Source organism: Carcharhinus amblyrhynchos, chromosome 15, assembly GCF_965287045.1.
Source record: "Carcharhinus amblyrhynchos chromosome 15, sCarAmb.v2.hapA, whole genome shotgun sequence".
Classification (NCBI taxonomy): domain Eukaryota; kingdom Metazoa; phylum Chordata; class Chondrichthyes; order Carcharhiniformes; family Carcharhinidae; genus Carcharhinus; species Carcharhinus amblyrhynchos.
In genome coordinates this window covers 14,296,774-14,321,866 of record NC_137338.1, presented here as the reverse complement: position 1 = coordinate 14,321,866, position 25,093 = coordinate 14,296,774, and the positions used below count along the sequence as shown (strand labels likewise).

General features: G+C 39.8%; 1 protein-coding gene across 9 annotated transcripts in view; it reads right to left on the bottom strand.

Moving 5' to 3' along the window:
* Nucleotides 1–825: 825 nt before the first annotated feature.
* Nucleotides 826–25,093, bottom strand: part of stxbp5l (syntaxin binding protein 5L) — a 454,881-nt gene continuing 430,613 nt past the window's right edge. For all 9 annotated transcript variants that reach the window (XM_080203426.1, XM_080203432.1, XM_080203427.1 and 6 more), the window contains 6 exons: nt 24,333–24,569; nt 23,222–23,582; nt 17,318–17,483; nt 15,747–15,858; nt 13,112–13,332; nt 826–3,521 (listed from right to left, as the gene is read on the bottom strand). In XM_080203426.1, the coding sequence (XP_080059552.1) occupies nt 3,480–3,521; nt 13,112–13,332; nt 15,747–15,858; nt 17,318–17,483; nt 23,222–23,582; nt 24,333–24,569 (1,139 nt within the window). In that variant the 3' untranslated portion in view covers nt 826–3,479. The remainder of the gene's footprint in view (nt 3,522–13,111; nt 13,333–15,746; nt 15,859–17,317; nt 17,484–23,221; nt 23,583–24,332; nt 24,570–25,093) is intronic.

The following is a 25,093-nucleotide window of genomic DNA, read 5'->3' as shown; positions in this document are numbered from 1 at the left end:
GGACAGGTCTGGAAAACGTGGCTAGCCATTCAAAAGCCACCAACTTTGGCAGAACTGGAAGATCCTGCTGGCCATCAAATCCTACCCAACATTTCAGGTAGATGTTAACCCTGTTTCTAATGTTGCCTCACTTCTTGAGTATTTCCTGCTTTTTCAGTTTTTGTTTTGGATTTACAGCATCAGCTGTATTTTGCCTTTATAGTGGTTCTAACCAGGATTGGACTATTTAGCAGCAGAGAATAGCTTTGGGATATATATGATTAAAAAATCTCAGCACACTGGGAAAAGCACACTCCAATATCACAAATTTTATCCACAAACTATTCTTTGAATGCCCCACAATATACAAAAATACGTAAGCTGGACCATATCATTTGTGGCAGGCTCAGTTTTATAACTGATGGTGCAAATGACCATCTTCTCCCAGACAGGTGATAATGGGAGTTTTAGAATATGGTCTGGTGGCATTTGAATAAGACTATTATTCATCTGATTATCTATACCAGAGTTAGACAAATTTTTCCAGCCATGGAATCCTTTTGACCTCCCAAGAGTACTGAAGAGATCCCAATGAAACATTACTAGTATTCTGAAGGGCCAAACAACAGAAAAAACATTGTTTTCACACAATATTGTCAAACATATAAAAACCAAATGTACGGAAGTCTTTTATATTTCTTATATGTATATGTTTACAATAATAAAAAGTTCTCATTACAAAATTTACTTAGGTCTTACCTCTTTATCATTTATAATGGGGCAGTGTGCTGCTCCTTTGGTTCAAATGGGAGGATTGCTGCTGGAATTCTGGGCTCCATATCGCTCTCGCTCACTTGTGAGCGCACACACTCTTCCCCGCTCTTGTGCTCACTCACACACGCGCGCACACCCACCCTCACACACACGCGCGCACACCCACCCTCACTCACACGCGCGCACACCCACCCTCACTCACACACGCGCGCACACCCATCCTCACTCACACACGCGCGCACTAATCTCTCACCTTTTTCTGAGCCTCAAAAAATTAACTCCCTTCAACATCTTTTCTGAGGTCTGATCCCACTCTCCTACCCTTTGCTTTTTCCAGATTCTGGAGAAGTCAGCCTCTGCTTAGAGAATCTGGCAACAGTGCAAAATTCAAATAGGATTGATTTGTCTACCCTGATGTGCAACCCCTGGGAAGCTCCTGCAAAACCTCTGGGTTCCATGCACCCCAATTTGAGTATTCCTGACCTATAATAGTAGCAGAGTATAAGAATAAGGCTGTAAAATAGTGCCAATTCATAAAGAGAATCTGGAGTATTGTGGAAGTTATCTGCAATGAACAGGGTCAGATGGCCCAATTTGCTTCAACTGTAATTCTTAATAATTGTTAGAAAGTTGAAATCATTTCTGCATGCATACCCATGTACTAGAAATGAGGGGCAGAATACTGTAATAATGGCTTTGCCTGAAACATATTAACCATCACAATGTAAACCTGCAGTTTACGCACATAAATCAAGCCATTGTAACATTCAGCAAGAGGGCACAACAGAGTACAAATCTCAACTTTCTAACTTATACATCTGGGGTTTAGTTTTGGAGTTCCAGATCAAGTTGGAATGGACAGTTTATGATTAAGTTAACAAAAAGGCCCCCTGTCCACAGCAGATAATTCATAACTCTATGCATAATCTTGACAGTCAGACTCAGACTGTAAATAAAGTATCAAGAATAGGAAAAACGTCAAACCATGTATGGGATGCATCAGATTACAGAGTAATATGGCAGCAATGTCCTTTGCAACTCTTCAGTGCCTAGGATGTGATATATAGTCAAGTTAATACTGGAAAAAATACAATAATATGAACTCTGTTGAACCTTGTACTTTGGACGTGTAGCAGAAGAGGTGGGTTACATGCGTGTGTCATCCTGAGTGTGAAATAAAAAATACTAATGCGTCATTCGTTTGATATCGGCAAGTACTCAGAGTGATTGCAGCAAAATTATGTAAGCTTAATGTCACAAATCCAACATTCATGCAGCAGTAATTAAAACAGAAAATGCTGGAAACATTCCAACGTTTTTCTGTTTTCATTTTAAATTTCCAACATCTGTAGGAATTTGTTTTATTGACCAATACGTTATTAGGAACAACCAGTAAAGTGGTTAGTATTAGTTTATTTATTAATGTCACAAGTCGACTTACATTAACACTGCAATGAAGTTACTGTGAAAATCCCTAGTTGCCACACTCCGGCGCCTGTTCAGGTACACTGAGGGAGAATTTAGCATGGACAATGCTTTAACCAGTATGTGCTTCAGATGTTTTTTGGCTATATGGGGAACATTTGAAGCATGCATGAAACAGGCATCCCAATTTATTGAGATTTTGCATCTTGTTTTTCTTCTAACCATCACATTTCAGAATGGGTGGAACTGAAATAAGCTGACACAGTATTACAGCATTAAACAAATCGGAAAAAAAATGGAAAAACCGTTGACTAACCAAACATAATTAAGATGGCACAAAATGTCTGGGCACCTATAGACAAGTGCATTGTCCAACTCCTAAAAGTATATTACCTTCTGTAATCTGGATAATGATTGCTTCCCATAGCAATCCATGCAGAATAAAATATTAGCCAGTTTGATTAGTTTGGCTGATTTTCACAGCTTGCCCAAGTTCTGGTAAAGAAAGAACTGCACCAGTTACGCTCAAACAGAGTAACCAAAATTCAAATCTGATGGTCTGACCTTCAGTTCAATTGTTATTAACATCAGCTGTACAGCATTTTCTTTTATCAATGCCAGGGCAATTCCAAGCAAAAGCTAAGGGAAGCTTTAGTGAAAGTGAAAGTTTCATCACCAGGTTATTTGACATGGTTACCAGTTTCCAAACACGCATCCAGTCATCCATTCAAATCAGCCAATTAATTAACTAGTCAATCCTCTACTACAGTTGACATGCCCATTTTGGCTTCGTTACATAGGTTTAAAAATAGAAATATTTTGATTTTTTTTGTTAATATGCTGCCTAATGAATTCCATCCCCTTCCTTTCCATAATAACATGCTTTGTTTTTCATCATAAGGATGGTGTATTTTCATGCAAAGTTTTAAAATATGTCTCGTTTTCTAAAGGAGCATTATTATTTAAACCTGTACCAATTATTTCCAGGTTGTCTTTCCCATTCTGAGAGTGAAAAAGCTTACTTAAACAAAACATGTCCACTGTTGCAGTTCAGTAATCTGGAAACACAAGCTCCTAGGATAAAATCCTAGTAAAATGTTAGACTGAGATCTCATGGTAAGCCTTTAGCTCAAATGTTTGTGCAATCAGAAGGTCTTGATTTATTTTTCAAACCATTTTTGAGAATGGGGGTTTTGGAGGAGAAAAGCCATTTCCTTTCCAGCGACCAATGGAAGGAGACAATGTCCATTTCCCTGAATGGCATTATTGAATTAATACATTGTTAAGAGCTCTTGAAGTCTTCAGAATTGATACCACTTCTTATCTCTGCATTTCAGCATCAGCTGGAAAGGAGAAATAAAAAGTACAAGTGAGAGGTTATCAGAAACAATGCAATGACATAAACAGCCTCAGTGACACTGATTGCACATAAAAAAACTGGTTTCCAGTACAGAGATGTATAGATGACACCATAAATTGTAAGTGTTTACTAATTTCAAACTATTAAGGATTCAGGTGAGATGAATTTCATTTGCACTTCTGTCTGGGTATGTTAGGTGGAACATACCTGAGGTTTACTCCATGTAACTTGAGCTGAATCAACTTATTTCCTGGTTTCTGGTCAATACCATTTTCTTAACATGTCCCTGATGCAGAAGCACCCATTGGCAGAGGCTTGTACCTAGGGTCCAAAAGTATCAGCTAGAAGGCCTTTGCTCCAGAGACCTCACTTTCTCACCCGGTGAAGAGAAATTAAACTTATTTTCAGACTCCCTCAAAAACTTTGCATCCAGGTCCTTCTCAAATGCCCAAAACTGAGTGGGTTGGATTGGAGGAAAAACACCTATTACTGATACAACTTTACATTCATTGTGATACTACTTGCATCAGATTAGTATTATGTTAACTATTTACACCTGCTGCAGGTGTGCTGCATTCTCAGGGGAACTTGCAAAGTACTCAAGCAATGCAAAGGGTTGACTTTTATGGATGTTCATCTAATTTTTCTCTGTTTTGGCCTAGGAAATAGAGGTTCTCCAAGTGTTAAAAAAAGGACTATAATTCAAGGTAGGATCATTTATATTAGTTTAAAGTTTATTTATTTATTACTCACAAGTAAGGCTTACATTAACACTACAATGAAGTTATTGTGGAAATCCTTTAGTTGCCACACCCTGGCACCAGTTTGGGTCAGGCACCTAACCAGCATGCCTTTCAGAGTTTAGTGATACTTTAAATTTAATCTTTTTTTTTCAGCTGGCAGCAGCTGCTTGCATGCAGCATGCTTTTGATGGATAATGACATTCACAATTTTAATTATACCATATGATATTGATAAAAAGGGTACTAATGTGATTTATTGCTTTCAAGACTACTCAGCATATGCTGTGTACAGAATTGGCACAAAGACCAGCCACCACATGCAGGTTAAAGATGTCTTTTCAAGTCGGGCTTATGTTATCATATAATCTCCACCTTGTTATCAAGCTTAACTCCAACAATCTAATAATTACTTTTTTTTGAGCTAGTATTACTATGTCATCTATATTTTTTCATTCAAGTTATTGGATAATTCACACTTTTAAGGAAAAAGACAATGAATTACGTGTGGACTAAAAATGCAGAGTACATATTCTGCAACATCTTACACATGACAAACTACAATAATAACCTTTTGGAGATATTTAGAAGGTGACACTATATATACTTAAGGAGAGGAAAGTCAAGTTCTGCTCTACATGGACTGCTTTTTATAGAAGAGAATAATATAATTACCAGAAATATCCTTGATGTTTTAGAAAGTTGTTTTAGATCAAGAAATTAACTTGGTCAGAACAATCAAATCTGAGTAATTCATTATATCCCTAACATAGAAAAGTAAATAACACTGTCAGAAATGACTCTGAATGTTTTGATGTCGTATAATCATTCTATGCTATTCGTATTGTTGCAAATACCTCGGTTCATTCTTCATGTTAAGGCTTTTGAGGTAATATTTAGTTCTGGGAAGGTTATTATTGTGAAGGGAAGGTAACTTGGCATTCCCAACCCTCCAGGATCAATTTCTAGGACACTGCTGTGTGCAATTCTGGGGAAAAATCACTGGGACATTAAAAAGATTGGGTTTTACTAGGTATAAAAATATTGAAAACGGTGGATTATAAAATGCTCCTTGGCTGATGGTGAAGTATCATTCAATTAATTAGGCAATGAATCTTCTTGCTTTCCAATTGGTATAGAAAGATGGTGGATCACAAGGACCCATTCATGGCTGAGGCATGAGGGAAGACTTATGATGAACCTCCTTGAATACATTTAATCATAGTTGGAAACCCTAAAGTATCTAAAATGTTGGGAGTTAGAGGTTACCAGAACACCTAACAGAAGGTGGCAGTTGAGAAGTTCCCCATGTTTGTTTAATAGAGGCAAAATATAAAATATTGAGTCATAAAGCAGCAGTTGGAGACTAGGGATATGGGACAGGATGTTCTGATTTCTCTACAATGTCGGGGGTGTGAAAAATGGGAAGTAAATCACGGGCTCCAAGGACTGCTTCTTCCCCTGAATTTTTAGGCTCATTGTTTAGAAGGTACGGGGTGGGTCCCACGACATCACGTTAATGGGAGGTGGGCTCACACAATGTAAAGGTTGGTGTGTTCTTTAAAAATAGGTATGCAGGCGCAGCATGTAATAGAAGATGTAATAGAATAGTATTTATTGCAAAAAGAATGGCGTATAAAAGTAGAAAAGTGTTGTTGTAATTGTATCGGAGTTGGTGAGACCACATCTGGAGTATTGAGTCCAGTTTTGGCCTTCTTATTTAAGGAAGGGTGTGGTCACACTGGAGGCAGTTCCAAGGAGGTTCACCAGATTGATTCTGGGAATGTAAGGATTAACGTATGAGGACAGTTTGGGCTGGTATTTAGAAGGATCTGATCGCGGTATATAAAATTTTAAAAGGGATTACTAAAGTAAATGTAGACCAAATATTTCCTCTTATGGGGCAATCCAGAACAAGAGGTCACGGATATAGGTAGATTTAAAACTGAGATGAGGAGGAATGACTTCTAGCAGAGGGTGGTGAACTTGTGGAATTTGTTGCCCCGTAGCACAGTGGAATCTGAATCGTTGGATGGTTTCAAGAAGGTCATAGATATATCTCTAATAAAAAAGGAGATAAAGGGATATGGGGAACAGGTTGGGAGGTGGAATTGAGATAAGGAAGAGATCAGCCATTATCTGATTGAGTGGTGGAACAGGCTCAAAGGATTGAGTTTGCCTACTTTTGTTCTGAATTGCTATGTTCTTATCAGTTGAAATGTCTTGTGAGGGAGACAGATTTTTAAGGAAATGTTGTGACTCACACTGTTCACTAACATCTGGGTGAGTGGCCGAGAAGTCATGAAATCTGTCCTGGTTACACCTGGAATTCAATTTGACTTTGATTTGATTTGATTTGATTATTGTCACACATATTAGCATATAGTGAAAATTTTTTTTTGCGCATTATACGTAGAGAAGGAAATGAGAGAGTGCAAAATGTAGTGTTACAGTCATAGCTAGAGTGCAGAGAAAGATCAACTTAATGCAAGATAGGTCCATTCAAAGTCTGATGGCAACTGTTCTTAAGTCAGTTGGTAGTGAACTCAGACTTTTGTACCTTTTTCTCGATGGAAGAAGGTCGAAGAGGGAATGTCCGAGGTGCTTGGGGTCCTTAATTATGCTGGTTGCTTTGTCTGTGGGAAGTGTAGACAGAATCAATGGATGGGAGGCTGATTTGAATGATGGATTGGGTTACATTCACAGTCTTTTGTGGTTTATTGCAGTCTTGGGCAGAGCAGGAGCCATATCAAGCTGTGTTACAACTAGAAAGAATGCTTTCTATGGGTGTACCTGTAAAAATTGGAGACAGTCTTGGCTGACATGCCAAATTTCCTTAGTCTTCTGAGAAATGTGCAGTGTGGTTTGTTCAACCACAGTTTGCTTGTTAATTCATATTTAACTCATGGCTGATCTGTCTGCATTTTGAATTCCACATTCCCAGCTATCCCCAATAACCTTTGATTCCCTCACCCAATAAAAAACTATTTAACTCTGCCTTAAAAATATTCCCACAACATCAGGTTAAAGTCCAACAGGTTTATTTGGAATCATGAGCTTTTGGAGCACTGCTCCTGCATAAGGTGAGTGGGTCCACAGACGTGTTAAAGGAGCAGCGCTCAAAAGCTCGTGTTGTGATACTTCAAACTGTGCCCACCTGAGTCCAATGCCGGCACTTCCACATCTTAAAAATATTCAGTGACTCCCACCGTCTTCTGAGGCAGAATTCCAAAGTCGCACAACCCTCAAAGAAAAAAATTCTCCTCACCTCTGTCCTATAAGGGTAACCCCTAATTTTAAAACAGTGCCCCCTAGTTCTGGATTCACACAACAACGTCTCCTCCACAATCATCCTAACGTCGGTGCCCCACAAAGCTGTGACCTCAGCTCCTTCCTATACTTCTTATGCACCTATAACTGTGTGGCCAAATTCCCCTCCGACTCTACTTTCAAGTTTGCTGATGACACCATAGTAGTGGGTCGGATCTCAAACAACAATGAGACAGAGTACAGAAAAGAGATAGGGAATCTGGTGAACTGATGCGACAACAATAATCTCTCCCTCAAAATCAACAAAATGAAGGAGGTAGACATTGACTTCAGGAAGTGTAGTGGAAGACATGCCCCTGTCTATATCAACAGGGCGAAGTAGAAATGGTTGAGATCTTCAAATTTTTAGGTGTCCAGATCACCAACAATCTGTACTGGTCCCTCCATGCTGACACTACAGTTAAGAAAGCCCACCAACGCTTCTACTTTCTCAGAAGGCTAAGGAAATTTGGCATGTCTGCTAATATTCTCACCAGCTTTTACAGATGCACTATAGAAAGCATTATTTCTGTTGTATCACAGCTTGATATGGCTCCTGCTCTAAGACCGCAAGAAACTACAAAGGGTTGTGAATGAAGCCCAGTCCATAACTCAAATCACCCTCACACCTATTTACACTTCCCGTTGCCTTGGAAAAGCAGCCAGCATAATTAAGGATCCCACGCACCCCAGTCATACTCTGAGGACACATACCAACTGACTCAAGAACAGCTTCTTCCCTGCTGCCATCAGACTTTTGAATGGACCTATTTCACACTAAGCTGATGGTCCTCTACATCCTAGCTGTGACTGTAACACTACATTCTGCACACTCTCCTTTGCTTCTCTATGTGCAGTATGTTTTGTCTGTATAGCATGCAAGAAACAATACTTTCCATTGCATACTAATACATGTGACAATAATAAATCAAATCAAATGAAGAAACGTTCTTCCCACATCCACCTTGTCAATACCATTCAAGATCTTGCATTCTTCAATCAAGACACCCCTCACTCTTCTAAACTCCAGTAGAAACAAGTCCAGCCTGCCCATATCCTCATAAGGCAATCTGCTCATTCCAGGTATCAATCTAGTAAACATCCTCTCAACTGCCTCCAATGTATTTACACCCTTCCTTAAATAAGGAGACCAAAACTGCATACAATATTGGCCAAAAGCCTGATAAACTTAAGTATAATATCCTGACTTTTACATTCAATTCCTCCCTGAATAAAGGATAACATTCTATTAGCCATCTTGATTATATCCTGCACTTGCATATCATTTGTGACTCATATATGTAAGCACATAGATCCCTCTACACCTCAGAATTCTGCAGTCGTTCTTCAGTTAAGTAACGCTCTGCTGTTTATTCTTCCTGTCAAAGTGAACAACTTCACATTTCCCCACATTGTATTCCATCTGTCAGATTTTTGCCCACTTACTCAACCTATCTATATCCATCTGCAAACTCTTTGGGAGCAATCTTACCAGCTCGTCACATCAATCAGCATAGCGAGCTAATAAGATCACGAGAGAGGCATGAAACCAGGTTCACGCCCAGTTTCTCACCTTTTGTGATCTTACCAGTGCTGCTAAGCTGGTGAAATCATCGTCGCACCTGGGAAAAGCATGAGGCTGATTCTAACATTCACATTTTTATTTAAATAGTGTTAGTGAGACTGGGATGGAATCATCTGGCCTCACCAGTGAAGGTCCTCACCAGTGAGGATCAAGTATGATCGTCAGTAATGGGGACCAGGCGTGACAGCCTCACTGGTGGGACTGGAGGCCGGGTGGTCGGACAGAGGGAGATGTCTGGGGAAGTGGTGATATCCGGAGGCGGGGGTCGGGTGGGAGGTGGTGATAAATCTCTGTGTGTTATGAATCTTTGCAGAATTTAGTTAATTTTGAAAAATTAACACCAATGATCTACTGCCTCTTTAGCCATGTCTTTTTAGGCCCTATGGTGAAGTCCATCTGGACTTCACTAAAGGGCCTGGAGATTTGTTAGCCCACCACAGCTTCATCAGTTTGCTGAGTACTGCTGATTGTAATTTCACCAAATTCTCTCCTCCACCTCCCAATTTATAACTATTGCTGGAATGTATCCTCTATAGTGAAGACAGAAGCAGATGTTTACTTCATCCCCCGCCATTTCCTTATTATCTTCTATTATTAGCTCCACCGTCTGGAGAACCAACATTCACTTCATTTACTCTTTTCCTGTTTAAATACTTATCAAAAGTCTTGCTATCCTTTTACATTACCAGCTAGCTTCCTTTCACAATCTAATTTATTTCTCCTGATTAAATTTTCAGTCATTCTCTGCTGCTCTTTACATTCTGACCAATCATCTGACCTGCCACTCATCTTACAAGTCACTTGGACTACATTTGCATCATTCTAAAATCTATTACAGTGCAGCACACATAGTTCATAAGAGGTTCCATACTTTAGTGGGACAAATGCATAGATACAAATGCCCATTCCTCTGATTTCATTGACCCAAATTTTGCAGTACAAATAATGGCCAGGCTTGCCCAAGTAAACCTGACAGCAATTTCTGGTGTCGACACATACACAATTAAATCCACAAAGGCTAAAGCCGTGATCAGTGATATCCTGCTCCCTTAAAAGCTGTACAATTGCAGTTTTTGCTGACGGAATCTGCAAACAGCACAATATCATGATATGAACTTAGGTTAATTCTGCCTCTAAAATGGCTGCACAATTTAGGGCTTGTCAGGAGTAACTGAGTCTTCAATCACATATTAGCTGATAATTATTGTTGAACAATGTATCTGTATTGGAAAAAGATAATTTTACAAATGCGTACTCTCATCCCCTGAGAAGAAAACTAATGTTGCAGATGTTTAGAAACAAAAAACTAAAATTCTGTTTTTAAATATAGTTTTTCTATTTTTCATGTCCTACCATTAATCCCATGTGTGTGTCTCAATCTTTCTTTTTGCTTCTTGTACAATGATTTAAACATATTTCACATCTGGTGCTTTTTATTTCCTGGATTTCTGTCTGTGTGTCTATGAGGATTAATCAATCTGATTGGTTGAACAGATTTTTTGCTAATTTCTCTGCTCATAACTATGCTGAATTCAAATAGATGCCAGATTACTAGAAATTTCCACTGACAAGCCTGTTGTGAAGTGATTAATGAAAGATTTCCTTCGCCACTAACAGCAAAATCCAGACAACTGGGTTTCTGAGGCAGAAAAGCTCAGTTTATGAATCTGAGTTTCTGTCACTAATTTATTTGCCTTCATTGGATGATATTAAGTTCATAGTCCAACATAATAGAGAATGCTGCCACTTGTTTTCATTATAGGGGAAAATGCTAACATCTCATTGAATATAAAAGTAGGGAGGTCTTGCTGCGGCTGTATAGGGCATTGGTGAGGCCGCAGCTGGAGTACTGTGTGCAGTTTTGGGCGCCGTACTTACGCAAGGATATTTTGGCCTTGGAGGGAGTGCAGAGGAGGTTTACTAGGCTGATGCCGGAGTTGAGGGGGTTGAGCTATGAGGAGAGGCTGAATAAACTAGGCTTGTACTCGTTAGAGTTTAGAAGAATGAGGGGAGATCTCATTGGGACGTATAAGATGATGAATGGGATGGATAGGATAGAGGTGGAGAGACTCTTCCCGCTCAGAAAGGATAATAGGACTAGGGGACACAGCCTCAAGATAAAGGGGGGGGCGGTTTAGAACGGAATTGAGGAGGAACTTCTTCACTCAAAAGGGTGGTGAATCTCTGGAATTCTCTGCCCGTTGAAGTGGTGGAGGCTACCTCGCTAAATATTTTTAAGACGCGGGTTGATGGGTTTTTGATAAGAGAGGGGATTAAGGGTTATGGGGAGAGGGCGGGAATGTGGAACTGAGCCACGACAGATCAGCCATGATCTTATTGAATGGCGGGGCAGGCTCAAAGGGCTAGATGGCCTACTCCTGCTCCTATTTCTTATGTTCTTATGTTCTCATGGCATCTGCTGGCTTTCTCATTAAATGCCTGAGAACTTCAAGCTGGGATAGAATGCGTCATAGTGAGAGAATGCTAAAGTGGCAAATGAGTTTATAGTGTTGGTTATAAGTTCATGAATGGATTATAACTACTGGTTTTTCATTTATTTTTAGATAATTCTTTCAGCAATTCATTCACAAAGATGTTTTCTTTTAAAAATTACAAGTTTTTGAAAGGTGAATATTACATTGTTTATCAGGATATTTTCTTCCCTGTTCTTTTTATTTGAGATTCCTCATGCCACTTGTCATTCTTTCATTGCTTATAACCAAGCTTCTGCCAATGAAATTCTGAAACCAGCAAGTGGGAATTATGATTATAGCACGGAATAATTTTCTCTCCCTGGGGAGGAAGAACTGACCTTGCATTTATTGTTCTGGCATAATTGGGGGGGGGGGGGGGGGGGGGGGGGGGGGCGGCGGGGGGGGTGGAATTTTAATGGGTGGGCTTGGCTGTGGCTGGAGCTTAAATGAACAAAAATTTTAAGCATGTTGGGAGCTCACTACAACCTGCTGATTTCCAGGTTTTACAGAGTTGAGACAAGGAGCAGACAGCCAACCCCTGGAGGTGGAGTGTCATTTAATAAGGCTGGAAGTCTCAGATCTAACACACTGTTCAGGTTTAACTGTGGCTGGCTGGGTTTCTTAGGCACCTACATTGAGACAAACCTCAGAAAGAAGCAAATACCTCCACGGTACTCCTTAAAGGTCAGGAAGAGCAGCATTGCTTGCTCTGGCCCCCCCAAAACTTCTGCATTATCAGAAATCTCCCAAGCAAATGCCCCCCACTGGATTGCCGATCAGACCTTCTCATCCTGCCATCACACTCAACGCAAGCCAAGCCAGTCAATCAGGCTGACTTCCCAGCAGTGGAGTTTGTCAGGAAAACAGAGACTTTGAGTTTTTCATGTCCATTCGGGCTCCCCAGTTTCCCACAACAGCAAGTAAAAAACTCCCCTCCAGTAAATCAACTTGGAGAATAGCTTTGACAAAGGGTCATCTGGATTCGAAATGTCAGCTCTTTTCTCTCCTTACAGATGCTGCCAGACCTGCTGAGATTTTCCAGCATTTTCTCTTTCAGTTATTTATTATGGAGAATAGCTTAATGTGTGAAAGATTATATATACTTGTGTCCGAGCTTTCCAACAGTTGTTACATGTATAATGTTTGAGAGACAGAATAAGGTATAGCCATAACATGGGATAATTGGTAATATTAAATGTTACATGGGGAAATTTTCTGTAGTTTAGAGAATAAGTTGGTTAAAAATAGCATTTAATCCATGTTCCTTTTAGTTTGTTACAGTAAAATTCTTAAAACTTGAAATCTGATGTGTGGCCCTTTCCAGTGAGTCCCTGGAAATTCACATATCTTTTCAACAGTTATTGCTCAGTGGGCATCATAACACAATGCCCAGGCAAATTGCCTTTTACTTTACACCCAGTTACTGCAAAGATAAAAATTACTTACACAAGTATATGCCTTTTACCTCATGTGCATGTTTAGAGAATGTCTCTGCACTCGCCATCATGGCTGCAGTTCGGTCTTCCAGTTCGCCTAGTCTCTGCCCACGTTCATCCAAAGCAATTCGAGCACGAGCTAGGTCACCCACAACTCCAGATGCTGCACCCTTAACTCCCTCAAGTCCACCAGGTCCAGGGATGTGCTGGGCAAGAGTCCGAGATGCCTTGCCTGCTGAAGCCTCACCAACTTAAAAGAACAAAAAGAAAATCATAATTATAATTCACTATTTTTAATATTCCTGAAAAGAAGCAATTTATGTAGTAAGTAAAATAATTAAGTTACATTTCTGTTTAAGGATATCCACAATCATGCTACATTGTCATAAAGATGGGCTGTGGGTGTAGAAAGCTATTTTGTTTCTGTTATCTAGGTGTTTGCTGAGAAAATAGGCAATTGCAGTTTTAATTTGCTATAGATTCCAACTCATCGGAACTGGGAAAGCCAAAGGAAATATTTTAAGAGGAGAAAATGCTAAACTCTTTGTTAGCTGCACGAATATGGGTGAGGCTCGAACTCAGTTGGAATTCACGAAGGAGAAAGAAGCTGGAAGATTTGCCTAGCTCAAAACTAGAGGAGGATGTCTACAGGATCCTCACAAAGCCTTGAGGCAAAAGGCAGTTTACAGTTAGCATGGAAGCAGTAAGCTTGATTAGTCAGCTTGAAACAGGCATGGAGAATACCAGAAGCTAGGAACAAACTGTGGGACCAGTAGCTGTACAAAGGTTGAGAGAGCATACAGGTTCATTAGGAAACAGGGGTGTTCATAATGTTTAAACTCCTAGTGAAGTTTAAGTTTGAACTGACAAGTCCACAGTCATGGAATTTTGAAAGAAATGCTGGAACATGGAGGAGAATGAAAGTTAATTCAGAGGGTTGTGGATTGGTTCCTAAAGTGGCAAATGAACCATAAAAATTTATATATCAAGGAAATCTTGGGGTTGGGGGGAATGATGGGAGTAAAAGTAAAACTGAGTTCATAGCATAAATAATTATAAACTATGTTACTAAGTTAATAGTATTTGCTTTGTTTAATGCTTTAATATACAATAAAGTTTTTTTCATAAATGTGAATCTTGTGCTGAATTTCTTTCAGTTAATTACAAATGTTCTGATTTCTTTTTAAATACTAAATGTCTTGAATAGGAACATAATATCACCACCTTCACAGACTAATTAAACATTGCAATAAATGTGTTTAGCCTATTTATTAGTATCACAAGTAGGCTTACATTAACACTGCAATGAAGTTACTGTGAAAATCCCCTAGTTGCCACACTCTGGTGCCTGTTTGGGTACACTGGGGGAGAATTTAGCATGGCCAATGTACCTAACCAGCATATCCTTGGACTGTGGGAGAAAACTGGAGCATCTGGAGCAAACCTATGCAGACATGAGGAAAACAATGCAGACTTCGCACCGTCACACAAGCTGGGAATCAAACGTGGCTTCCTGGGGCTGTGATGCAGCAATGCTAACCACTGTGCTAACTTGCCACCCATGGCCTTGCCAGTGATGATCTTATTCCATGAATACATTTTTAAAAATCTATCTAATAATTAGATTAGATCAGACCTACAATCTGTTAGGTTGATGATAAGAATGCAAGAAATGGGAGGAGAAGCAGCTCGTATGGTGTGTTAACCCTGCTCTGCCAGTCAGCATGATTATGGCTAATCTTGGGCTTCACCACCACTTTTTTGCCTGCTCCCCATATTCCTTGATTCTCCAAGGAACTAAAAATCTGCCTATCTCAACCTTAAATATATTCAATGATGGCATATCCACAATCTTCTGCAGGTAGACAACTCCAAAGATTCAAAACCCTTTGAATGAAAGATGTTCTCTTCATTTCAGTCCTAAATGATTGGCCCTTATCTTGAACTGTCTTGTTCTGAATCCCCCCAGCCAAAGAAAACAACATCTCAGTATCTGCCATGTTAAGCCCCTTATTAAGCATTAATATTTCAATTAGAGCACATCTGACTATAAACTCTATTTACTTATTCTCACATCATTGGACACCCACTCATCCCAGGAACAAATCTACTGAACCTTTAATGTAGTGTCCTCAATGCAAGTATATCCTTCCTTAAACATGAGATGAAAATTACAGGCAACATTCCAGATGTGGTCTCACAAAAGCCTTGTAGAATTGCAGCAAAACTTATTCTTTTACTCAAATGTCCTTGCAATAAAAGCCAACATGCCATTTACTTTCCTAATTGCTAGCTGTACCTGCATGCTAATGTTTTGTGCTCCTCAGCATGTGAATGGCATTGGAACATATAGCATTCCATTACTACACAGCAGTATATTATTTTTAAAAACCATATAACACTTTTAAAAATATATTACTTTTGTTAGAACGCTTCAGAAGAAGAGAGAATATGAATTGATAAAAAAAGTTAAGAAAATGATCTATCGTAATAATATAAAACATAAATTTGAAGATGTCTTTTCATAATTTTATTTATCACTGAATATTTTGATATTAAGGAATCTACTTCTGCTTGACCAAAACTGTGTAAAGGAATATCTGAAGTATGATAATTGTGAAACACAAATGATGACAAGTTACAGTGATCTTCTCATTAACTTACATAACTCTTCTCTGTCAAAGGTTTGTCCACTTCCTCCAAACAGTCCCTTTAAGAAGCCTCTATTCTGGGCTTCTGGGGTTTCAATAGGAATAAACAAATCTCCAAGCATTTCCTGAAAAAGTAAATGCATAGAGTGTCAATAACCTCAAGGCTTATGGACAAGAAGGCAGCTGAGTATCAAATATTTTAGCATAAATGCAACAATTGAATCAGTTTAATGAAACTAACACAATTAGTAAGGAGTGAGTTGACGATAATTGGTATTGTGGACTCCCGTAGCAGGACAGGAAACAGCAATGTAATTAAACATTATTGGAATTACCAGTGTCCTTCAGCATCTGCTTAAGATATCATGAACTCAATTTTTCCTGCTCAATTCAGGCAGTAGCCAAATGGCTCACAACATTTAGATCAATATAAATGTAGCCTTAGACAAGCCAATTTCAATGACAAAAGCAATAATGCATCATAATAAGTCAAATCATAAGTTAAAATAAGTAGTTATCATTCTCAATTAATAATATTTGGAAAGCAGATAAAGCTCTGTGCACTGGAAGTGCTGCAATGCACAGTAGGTACCAAATGGCAGCATGGAGTATCATTTTAGCTGGCGTAGTCCACTCAAACAACTGCAATTCATTGCTGGGTCAATGTCAGAAACAGTAATTTGATCTTTAATTCTTCAATGAAAACTTACATTTTTTTTCATAGGGCAGTCAAAAAAAAGTCATATGAGAAAAATTTTGTTAACTTTAATGTTAATTTATAAGTTATTTTATGATGCAATTTGCAAACTTATCATTTGGTATGTTTTTCAGCTCTTTAAGTAAGTTGGTTGAGAACCAAATTTGATTTGTTATTGTCACATGTATTAGTAAACAGTGAAAAGTATTGTTTCTTGCAGGCTATACAGACAAAGCATACCATTCACAGGGAAGGAGACAGTGCAGAATGTAGTGTTACCGTCATAGCTAGAGTGTAGAGAAAGATTAACTTAATGCAAGGTAGGTCCCTTCAAAAGTCTGATGGCAGTGGGAAGAAGCTGTTCTTGAATCGGTTGGTAGGTGACCTCAGACTTTTGTATCTTTTTCCCAAAGGAAGAAGGTGAAAGAGAGAATGTCCAGGGTGCGTGGAGTCCTTAATTATGCTGGCTGCTTTGCCAAGGCAGTGGGAAGTGCAGAGAGTGTCAAGGGATGGGAGGCTGGTTTATCATGATGATTTATCAAAGCTATGATCAGACAGATCAATTCAAGTGAAAGGTATTTTACTGATGCTTATTTGAAGGTGATTAAGACTATGCACTACATTGTTTGATTTCAGTTAAAAAGAAGTTCTTATGACCTACTACATTATCTATTATGTCCTGGAAATATTCAAAATTCAGTACAAACAGCAAAATAAAGAAAATATTTCATCAAGTGGTGCTGTGTTTTCTATTTGTCGTTATTTTCAAAATGAAAACACTGTAAATTATTCTTGCTTGTACACTTCATAAATTGTAGGACACTCATAAAAGACTCATTTATATTCACCATCTCTGATGAGAACTCCAAATGGAACAGCAGCCCTACCTGAAGGTTTTCACACATCTCTTGGCTGTAAGTAATTCGCTGGATTTCTGTGGGAGAGCTTAGGTATAGAGCTTGCCCACCATTTGCAAAACAGAAAGTCCGTGCTATTCTCATATCAGTTAAAGGCAAGTAGTTTACATCCAACAAAGGGCGAAGACTTGGCAAGCTATGGTTGAAAGAGTGTGAAACAATGCTGAGAATATTTGTTTCAGTTTAAAACACCAAAGAACAACTTTATTTTGTAGGGGGTGACAGGTAATAAAGAATAAGGTTTTGCTGAATAAAGAGACATGTTGTTGCAGCTTTTTATCTTGAACTTATCAGGACAGAAGCAAAATTCAAAGGGAGTCAAACTTCAAAGGGAACAAAAAACTTTACATGGATAAAAGGTGTGCAAATTGGTTGGCAAGTTGGTGTGTTTGGTCAAGATGTTGCCATGATGAATGCACCATGGGACTATTGTCTCCTATGCTTTTATTTATTCAAAAGAGCTGCAATGTCTGGAGATATTCCCCTTGTCTGCAGATGACAGGTAGCAATGTAGCAAGGACCTGTCGGCTGCAGGCAAAAGGAACATGTCAAAATATTGCATCTTTCTTGAATAAACAAAAGCACGGAGGAGAATAGCTCCCTAGTGCAATCAGCGTGGCAACATCTCAATCAGAACTGACTTGCCAACCACAGGAGATTTTCACATTAACTTCATTGCAGTGTTAATGTAAACCTACTTATGACTAATAAATAATAAGGGTGGCACGGTAGCACAGTGGTTAGCACTGCTGCTTCACAGCTCCAGGGTCCTGGATTCGATTCCCGGCTCGGGTCACTGTTTGTGTGGAGTTTGCACGTTCTCCTTGTGTCTGCGTGGGTTTCCTCCGGGTACTCCGGTTTCCTCCCACAATCCAAAGATGTGCGGGTTAGGTTGATTGGTCTTGCTAAGAAATTTCCCCTGAGTATCCAGGGATGTGTAGGTTAGAGGGATTAGTGGGTATAATATGTAGGGATATGGGGGTAGGGCCTGGATGGGATTGTGTTCTGTGCAGACTCGAAGGGCCTCTTTTTGCACTGTAGGGTTCTATGTCTATGTCAAATAAACTTGAACTTAGTACCTCTTTTCTCAGCCAGTATAAATTATGATTCCCTTTTAAATTTGGCAGTCTTGCTTTTACCCTGTTGACTGCAAGACAAAAAGCTTTGACAGCATGAGTCTTTTTCAGCAATACTCACATTCTGTTCTACCAGCAACAATGAGTTTTTAATTTGCTTTTGATGAACACAATATAATGTGCTGGCTACGTTACCCAGTCTCACAAATGCTTCATTCATTCATAATATGTTCCATGAAACTTTATATTGGCTATTCACCAGTTACATTTGTTTTGTTATTAAATCATCTTGCATTACTAATTAGAATAAAAACATGAAAACTAATTCCATACCATTACTAAGAAAGGTAAGGTACTCAAAGAGAGAACAACAAAAAGATGATTTAATGGGGGAGACCAGTGACAGTAATGAAAATTTTAGTGAAGAATTAGATGTCCATAGAATCCCATAGATGTCCATAGAATACAGTGCAGAAGGAGGCCATTCACCCCATCAAATCTGCACCGACCACAATCCCACCCAGGCCCTATCCCCTTAACCCCACGTATTTACCCTGCTGTTCTCCCGACAATATACGGCAATTTACCATGGTCAATCAGACTAACCCACACACCTTTAGACTGTGCAAGAAAACCAGAGCACTACTGATTCCTGGAATGGCAGGACTGTTGTATGAGGAGAAATTAATTCAGCGAGGATTGAACATAAACATAAGAACATAAGAAATAGGAGCAGGAGTAGGCCATCTAGCCCTTCGAGCCTGCCCCGCCATTCAATAAGATCATGGCTGATCTGTCGTGGCTCAGTTCCACTTTCCCGCCCTCTCCCCATAACCCTTAATCCCTTCTCTTATCAAAAACCCATCAACCCGCTTCTTAAAAATATTTAGCGAGGCAGCCTCCACCACTTCAACGGGCAGAGAATTCCAGAGATTCACCACCCTTTGAGTGAAGAAGTTCCTCCTCAACTCCGTTCTAAACCACCTCCCCTTTATCTTGAGGCTGTGCCCCCTAGTCCTACTGTCTTTTTTGAGCGGGAAGAGTCTCTCCACCTCTATCCTATCCATCCCATTCATCATCTTATACGTCTCAATGAGATCTCCCCTCATTCTTCTAAACTCTAACGAGTACAAGCCTAGTTTATTCAGCCTCTCCTCATAGCTCAATCCCCTCAACTCCGGTATCAGCCTAGTAAACCTCCTCTGCACTCCCTCCAGGGCCAAAATATCCTTGCGCAGGTGCGGCGCCCAAAACTGCACACAGTACTCCAGCTGCGGCCTCACCAATGCCCTATACAGCTGCAGCAAGACCTCCCTACTTTTATATTCAATCCCCCTCGCTATGAAGGCCAGCATCCCATTCGCCTTCCTGACCACCTGCTGCACCTGCAAGCTGGGTTTTTGCGATTCATGCACAAGGACCCCGAGGTCCCTCTGCACCGTCGCCTGCTGCAGTTTTTCGCCACGTAAGTAATAGTCCTTCCTACCATTCTTCCTACCAAAGTGGACCACCTCACACTTGCCAACATTAAATTCCATTTGCCATTTCCTGGCCCATTCGCCCAGCCTATCTAGATCCTTCTGCTTGTATTCGCTGAAGCTCAAAAGGATGAGGGAGGGTTCTCATAGAAACCTATAAAATTCTAACAGGACTAGACAGGGTAAATGCAGGAAGAATAGTCCCATTGCTGGGGGTGTCCAGAACCAGGGGTCACAGTCTGAGGATACAGTATGGACCGTTTAGGGCAGAGATGAGGAGAAATTTAGAGACCGGTCAGCTGTGCAATTTGCTGCCACAGAAAGTAGTTGAGGCCAAAACACAATGTTCTCAATAAGCAGTTAGAATAGCACTTGTAGCAAAGGGGATCAAAGGATATGGGGGGACAGCAGGATCAGGCTGTTGAGCTGGATGATCAGGCATGATCATAATGAATGGTGGAGCAGACTCGAAGGGCCGAATGGATTCTTCCTGCTCCTATTTTCTAAGTAACATAAAGATTTGAATCATAGCTGATCTTGTGAATCATGCTTGGAGCTTCAATTATTTTATTAATTCATTCATGGGATGTGGGTGTCGCTGACTAGGCCAGCATTTTTGCCTACCCTACTTGCTGTTGAGAAGGTGGTGGGAGTTTTCTATTTGAATTGCTGCAGTCCATGAGATGTCAGTAATCCACTATGCTGTTAGGGAGTTCCAGAATTGTGACCCAGCAACAACAAAGGAACAGCAATATAATTCCAAGCCAGGATGGTGGGTAGCTTGCAGGTTGTAGTGTTTCCAAACATTTGCTGCCGTTGTTATCCTAGGTGGTAGAGGTGTGGGTTTGGAAGATTCAATAGATGGAGCTTTTGAGACTTGTTGCAATGTATCTTGTAGATGGTTCACAATGCTGCCACTGTGTGTTAGGGAGTGAATGTTTAAGCCAGTAGATAGGATGTCAACTACATGGACTGTTTTGACTTGAATGTTCTGGTAGCTGCACTCATCCAGGCAAGTGGACAAAATTCCTTTAAAATCCCAACTTCTGCTGCATACATGATGGACAGGGTATGGGGAATCAGGTGGTGACTCCCACAGAATTTCCAGCCTCTGACTTGCTCTTGCATCTTTATGGCTGATCCAGTCCACTATCTGGTCAATGCTGACCACCACCATTTCGATATTGGGTGCAATGCCATTGAATGTCAAGAGGAAAAAAGTTAAGATTCTCTCCTATATTTGATGATCATTGTCTGACACTTGTTTGGTACGAACAGTACTTGTTACTTATCAGCCCAAGCCTGAATATTGTCTAGATCTTGCTACATTTGGACATGGACTGCTTCATTATTTGAGGAGTCGCAAATGTTTCTGAACATTGTGCAATCATCAGTGAACATCCCTATTTCTGATCTAATGATAGAGGATGATGATTGATGAAGCAGCTGAAGATGGTCAAGCATAGGACACTACCCTGAGGAACTTCTGCAGTGATGTCCTGGGACTGAGATGATTGATCACCAATAACCACAACCACCTTTCGTTGTGCTAGGTATGACTCTGACCAGCAGAGAGTCAGTCCAATTGCCATTGACTTCAGTTTTACATGGACTCCTCGATGCCACATTTGGTCAAATGCTGCCTTGCTGTCAGGAGCAGTCACTCTCACCTCTTGAGTTCAGTCCTTTTGCCTATATTTGAACCAAGGAGTAGAGTGGCTATGTGGAACCCAAACTGAATGTGAATGAGCAGGTTATTGCGAAGTAAGTGCCACTTGATAGCACTGTTGATGAACCCTTCCACCACTTTGCTGATGATTGAGAGTAAACTGATGGGACAGCAATTGGATGGGTTGAATTGGTTCTGCATTTTATGGACAGGAAATAATTGGGCAAGGTTCCATGTTCCCAGATAGATGCCAGTTATGTAGTTGTATTGGAATAACCTGGCTAAGGCCACAGCCAATTTTTGAGCATAAGCCTTCAGTGCCATAGCTGGGATATGTCAGAGGCTGTGACCTTAGCAGTATTCGGTCCCTTCAGCTGTTTCTTAATATCATGTAAAGTGAATCAAGTTAGTTGAAGACTGACATATGTGATACTGAAATCCACAGGAGGATGTCAATGTCTTGATAGTTAGATTATCGTTTGTTAATATCATTTACATTGGGGAAACAGGGGATGGGTACTTGAACACACATAAATAGGGGATAATTGGGACACTGGACTGCGGGATGCAGCAGGCAGACAGAAGAAAGCATCCTTGCCCATGTTTGATCTGATACCATGAGATTTTATGGGGTCTGGAGTCAATGTTGAGGACTCCCTGGCAACTTTCTCCCAACTGTATACCACTTTGCTGCCAACGCTGGTGAATCAGTCCTGCCAGTATGACAAGATATACCCAAGGATGCTGATGATAGTGCCTAGGACATAATAAAGTATGATTCTCTGAGTATGACTTTGCCAAACTGTTGCTTGACTGGGTCAGCTCTCCCAATTTTGGCACATGACAATCGATATTAGCAAGGAGCACTTTTCAGAGTTGACAGGGCTGAGCTTGTTATCATCCTTTCTGGTGTCTAGGTCAATGCAGGTGGTCTATTTAATTTTTTTCCTTTTAGACTTTGCATTGGTTTGGCACAACTCAGTGGCTTGCTAGGCCCTTACAGATGGTGTTTATGAGCCAATTACATTGCTGTGGGTTTGGGGTCACATATAGGTCAGATTGGTAAGGATGGCAGATTGCCTTCCCGAGAGGAAATTAGTGAATTAGGTGGGTTTTTATATCGGCATTGGTTTCATGGTCACTATTACTGAAACTGGCTTTTAATTCCAGATTTATTGATGGGATTTAAATTCAAATATGTGACAGTATAGAGTAGTAAGTCTATGGAGTTGTGCAGGATCATGTGAGTTCCTAACAATGTTGGATTAGTGGTGTCAACCAAACTGCTGTGGGGAAAAGCCAAGCAAAGATTAGGAGATGCTAGAACCAGGGATGGGCAAAAGCTTTGTAAAATAGATTAAGGAAGGAATTGAAGAGAGAGTAAAAGGTAAATTGCTCTTTTCAAGCTCTGGCGTTTGACTCAGGGGGAAAAAAAGGATGTTTGGAACCATGTTCTCGAATTTCCCAAACACATGATTTCTAGTTTTGAGAATTTGGAAAAAGAAAAGGGGAGAAAATACATAAAAATGTTGAAAAAAATTCTCATGAAAAAGCTTAAAAATACAACTTTACAATACTAAATAGATGAAATGAAATTAAGAAATTATTGTAGGGAAACAAAGTGTAGTTATTTAGAGTATATGAAAATTACCTTAGTGTCATTATATGTCCATTCGCACAGAAGCAAGCCAGACAGACGCTGTTGCACATAGTTACGACATCTGCACGTAACACAAAGGAAGTCTCTGTGATGTTGTGCACATACAGACAGCTTTGAGATGGAAGGGAATAAACTTTGGCCTGTTTCTCTGAGCATAGAATGACATACTGGTGATCTCCTGTCTCCTGAGACGAAGATGGTGAAAATGTTACTAGTTTTCTTTTCCGTCCTTTATCATCTTTATCTTCACTGTTTGGATCCCTCCATACCTCATATGGAGGGTGTATTAAACAGCCCATAGAATCCAAGGAGGAAAATGTTAGTAGCGCTCCTTTCAACATTAACACTGTTCCTGAAAAAAAGATCAAACAAACTATATGTAATGCCTATTAGCACCATCATTAGTGAAATTTAATACCAGAATTTGACCAATATGAATCTGATCATACTTTGACAAAATGAACTGAAATGTGTTCTAATACTACATACATATCAAATGGAATGTGCACAATGCCACATGTACTACTTTAATTTTGCTTGCAAAAAAGAATTCCAATTCGCCAAATTCAGTTACTTTCATTATAAGGAATCCATAATTGAAAGCATTATAATGTATGCTTCTGGCCCAAACATAGAATATTTCCAGTTGTAGTTCGAATCTTTCCAGAAAAACTCCTTGTATGTAACCAAGTCATAAATATACACGGAAATATTATGTTGCTCAGTACTTGCACTGCAGTAGGCATCTGAAAATATTTCTGCATTGACTGTTATGTCCAGATTAGCAGAAATTCTCACCAAGGAGACTGCTTTCTCTATGCTTATATTCAAGGGCTTACTGCCAGTTTCAGGGGACGTTCATTTTAGGATACGGGACGCTCTTGGGGCAGGTGGAAATGCAACAGACATAGTTCTATTAATGCAACACATGAGAGGCCAATGTGTCACCAAGTCCACTATGACTATGCTAAAAGTGCTACACAAATACAAACTGTTTTTGTTGTTGTTGGATGTGAAGATCAAGAAATATATTTTGAACTTACTCAAGAAGGAATTAATAATGAGAAGCTACTTTGCAAATTAAATACAAACAAAATCTTACCGCTGGGAGAGACCATGAGTGGTTCTGAATGCCTTTGTTCCTCTGGAGGTATGTTCAAGGAGATGACTAGCACCGTACCCAAACTGGTACCAACCCATAGGCATGGTGAAAGGGTAGAGTCCATCTTTCGGCTGAAGGACTCCATGAAGTACAGAGCAGTTATAGCTTCCTTTGATTCTTTGTCAATGCTGGAGACACTGGAACTTCGGGACCGGTTAAAAGAATTTTCTTTATTTTCTGCATGAAAACAGTGAGTAATAAAACCATCCAAGATCAAGGAACACTTAAAAGTGAAATTCTTCTCAGTATTAATGTTCTTCAGTGTTTTACATGTATATAATTCAAGAATTTCTAATATGCTGTAACTCCCGTTTCTGAATTGTTCGCTAGGATTCGTTACTATTAGATCTATAAAAACATAAGAAATAGGAGCACAAGTAGGTTGTTCAATCTTTTGAACTTGCACCACCATTAAGTAAGGTCATGGCTAGTGTGATTTATGGCCTTAACTTTCCTGTCTGTTTCTTTTAAACCTAGACTCTGTTGTCAATCAAACATCTGTCTAACTTATCCATGAATATATTCAGCTTCCAATACTTGCTTGTGAAGAGAATGCCAAATGCTAATGACCCTCATGAGTAGAAATTCCTCTTCATTCAGCATTAAATGCTTATTTTTAAACTATCCTCTAGTTCTGGATTCCCCCACCAGGGGAAACGTCCTCTTGATGTTGACTTTGTCAAGTCTCCTTAGAATCATAC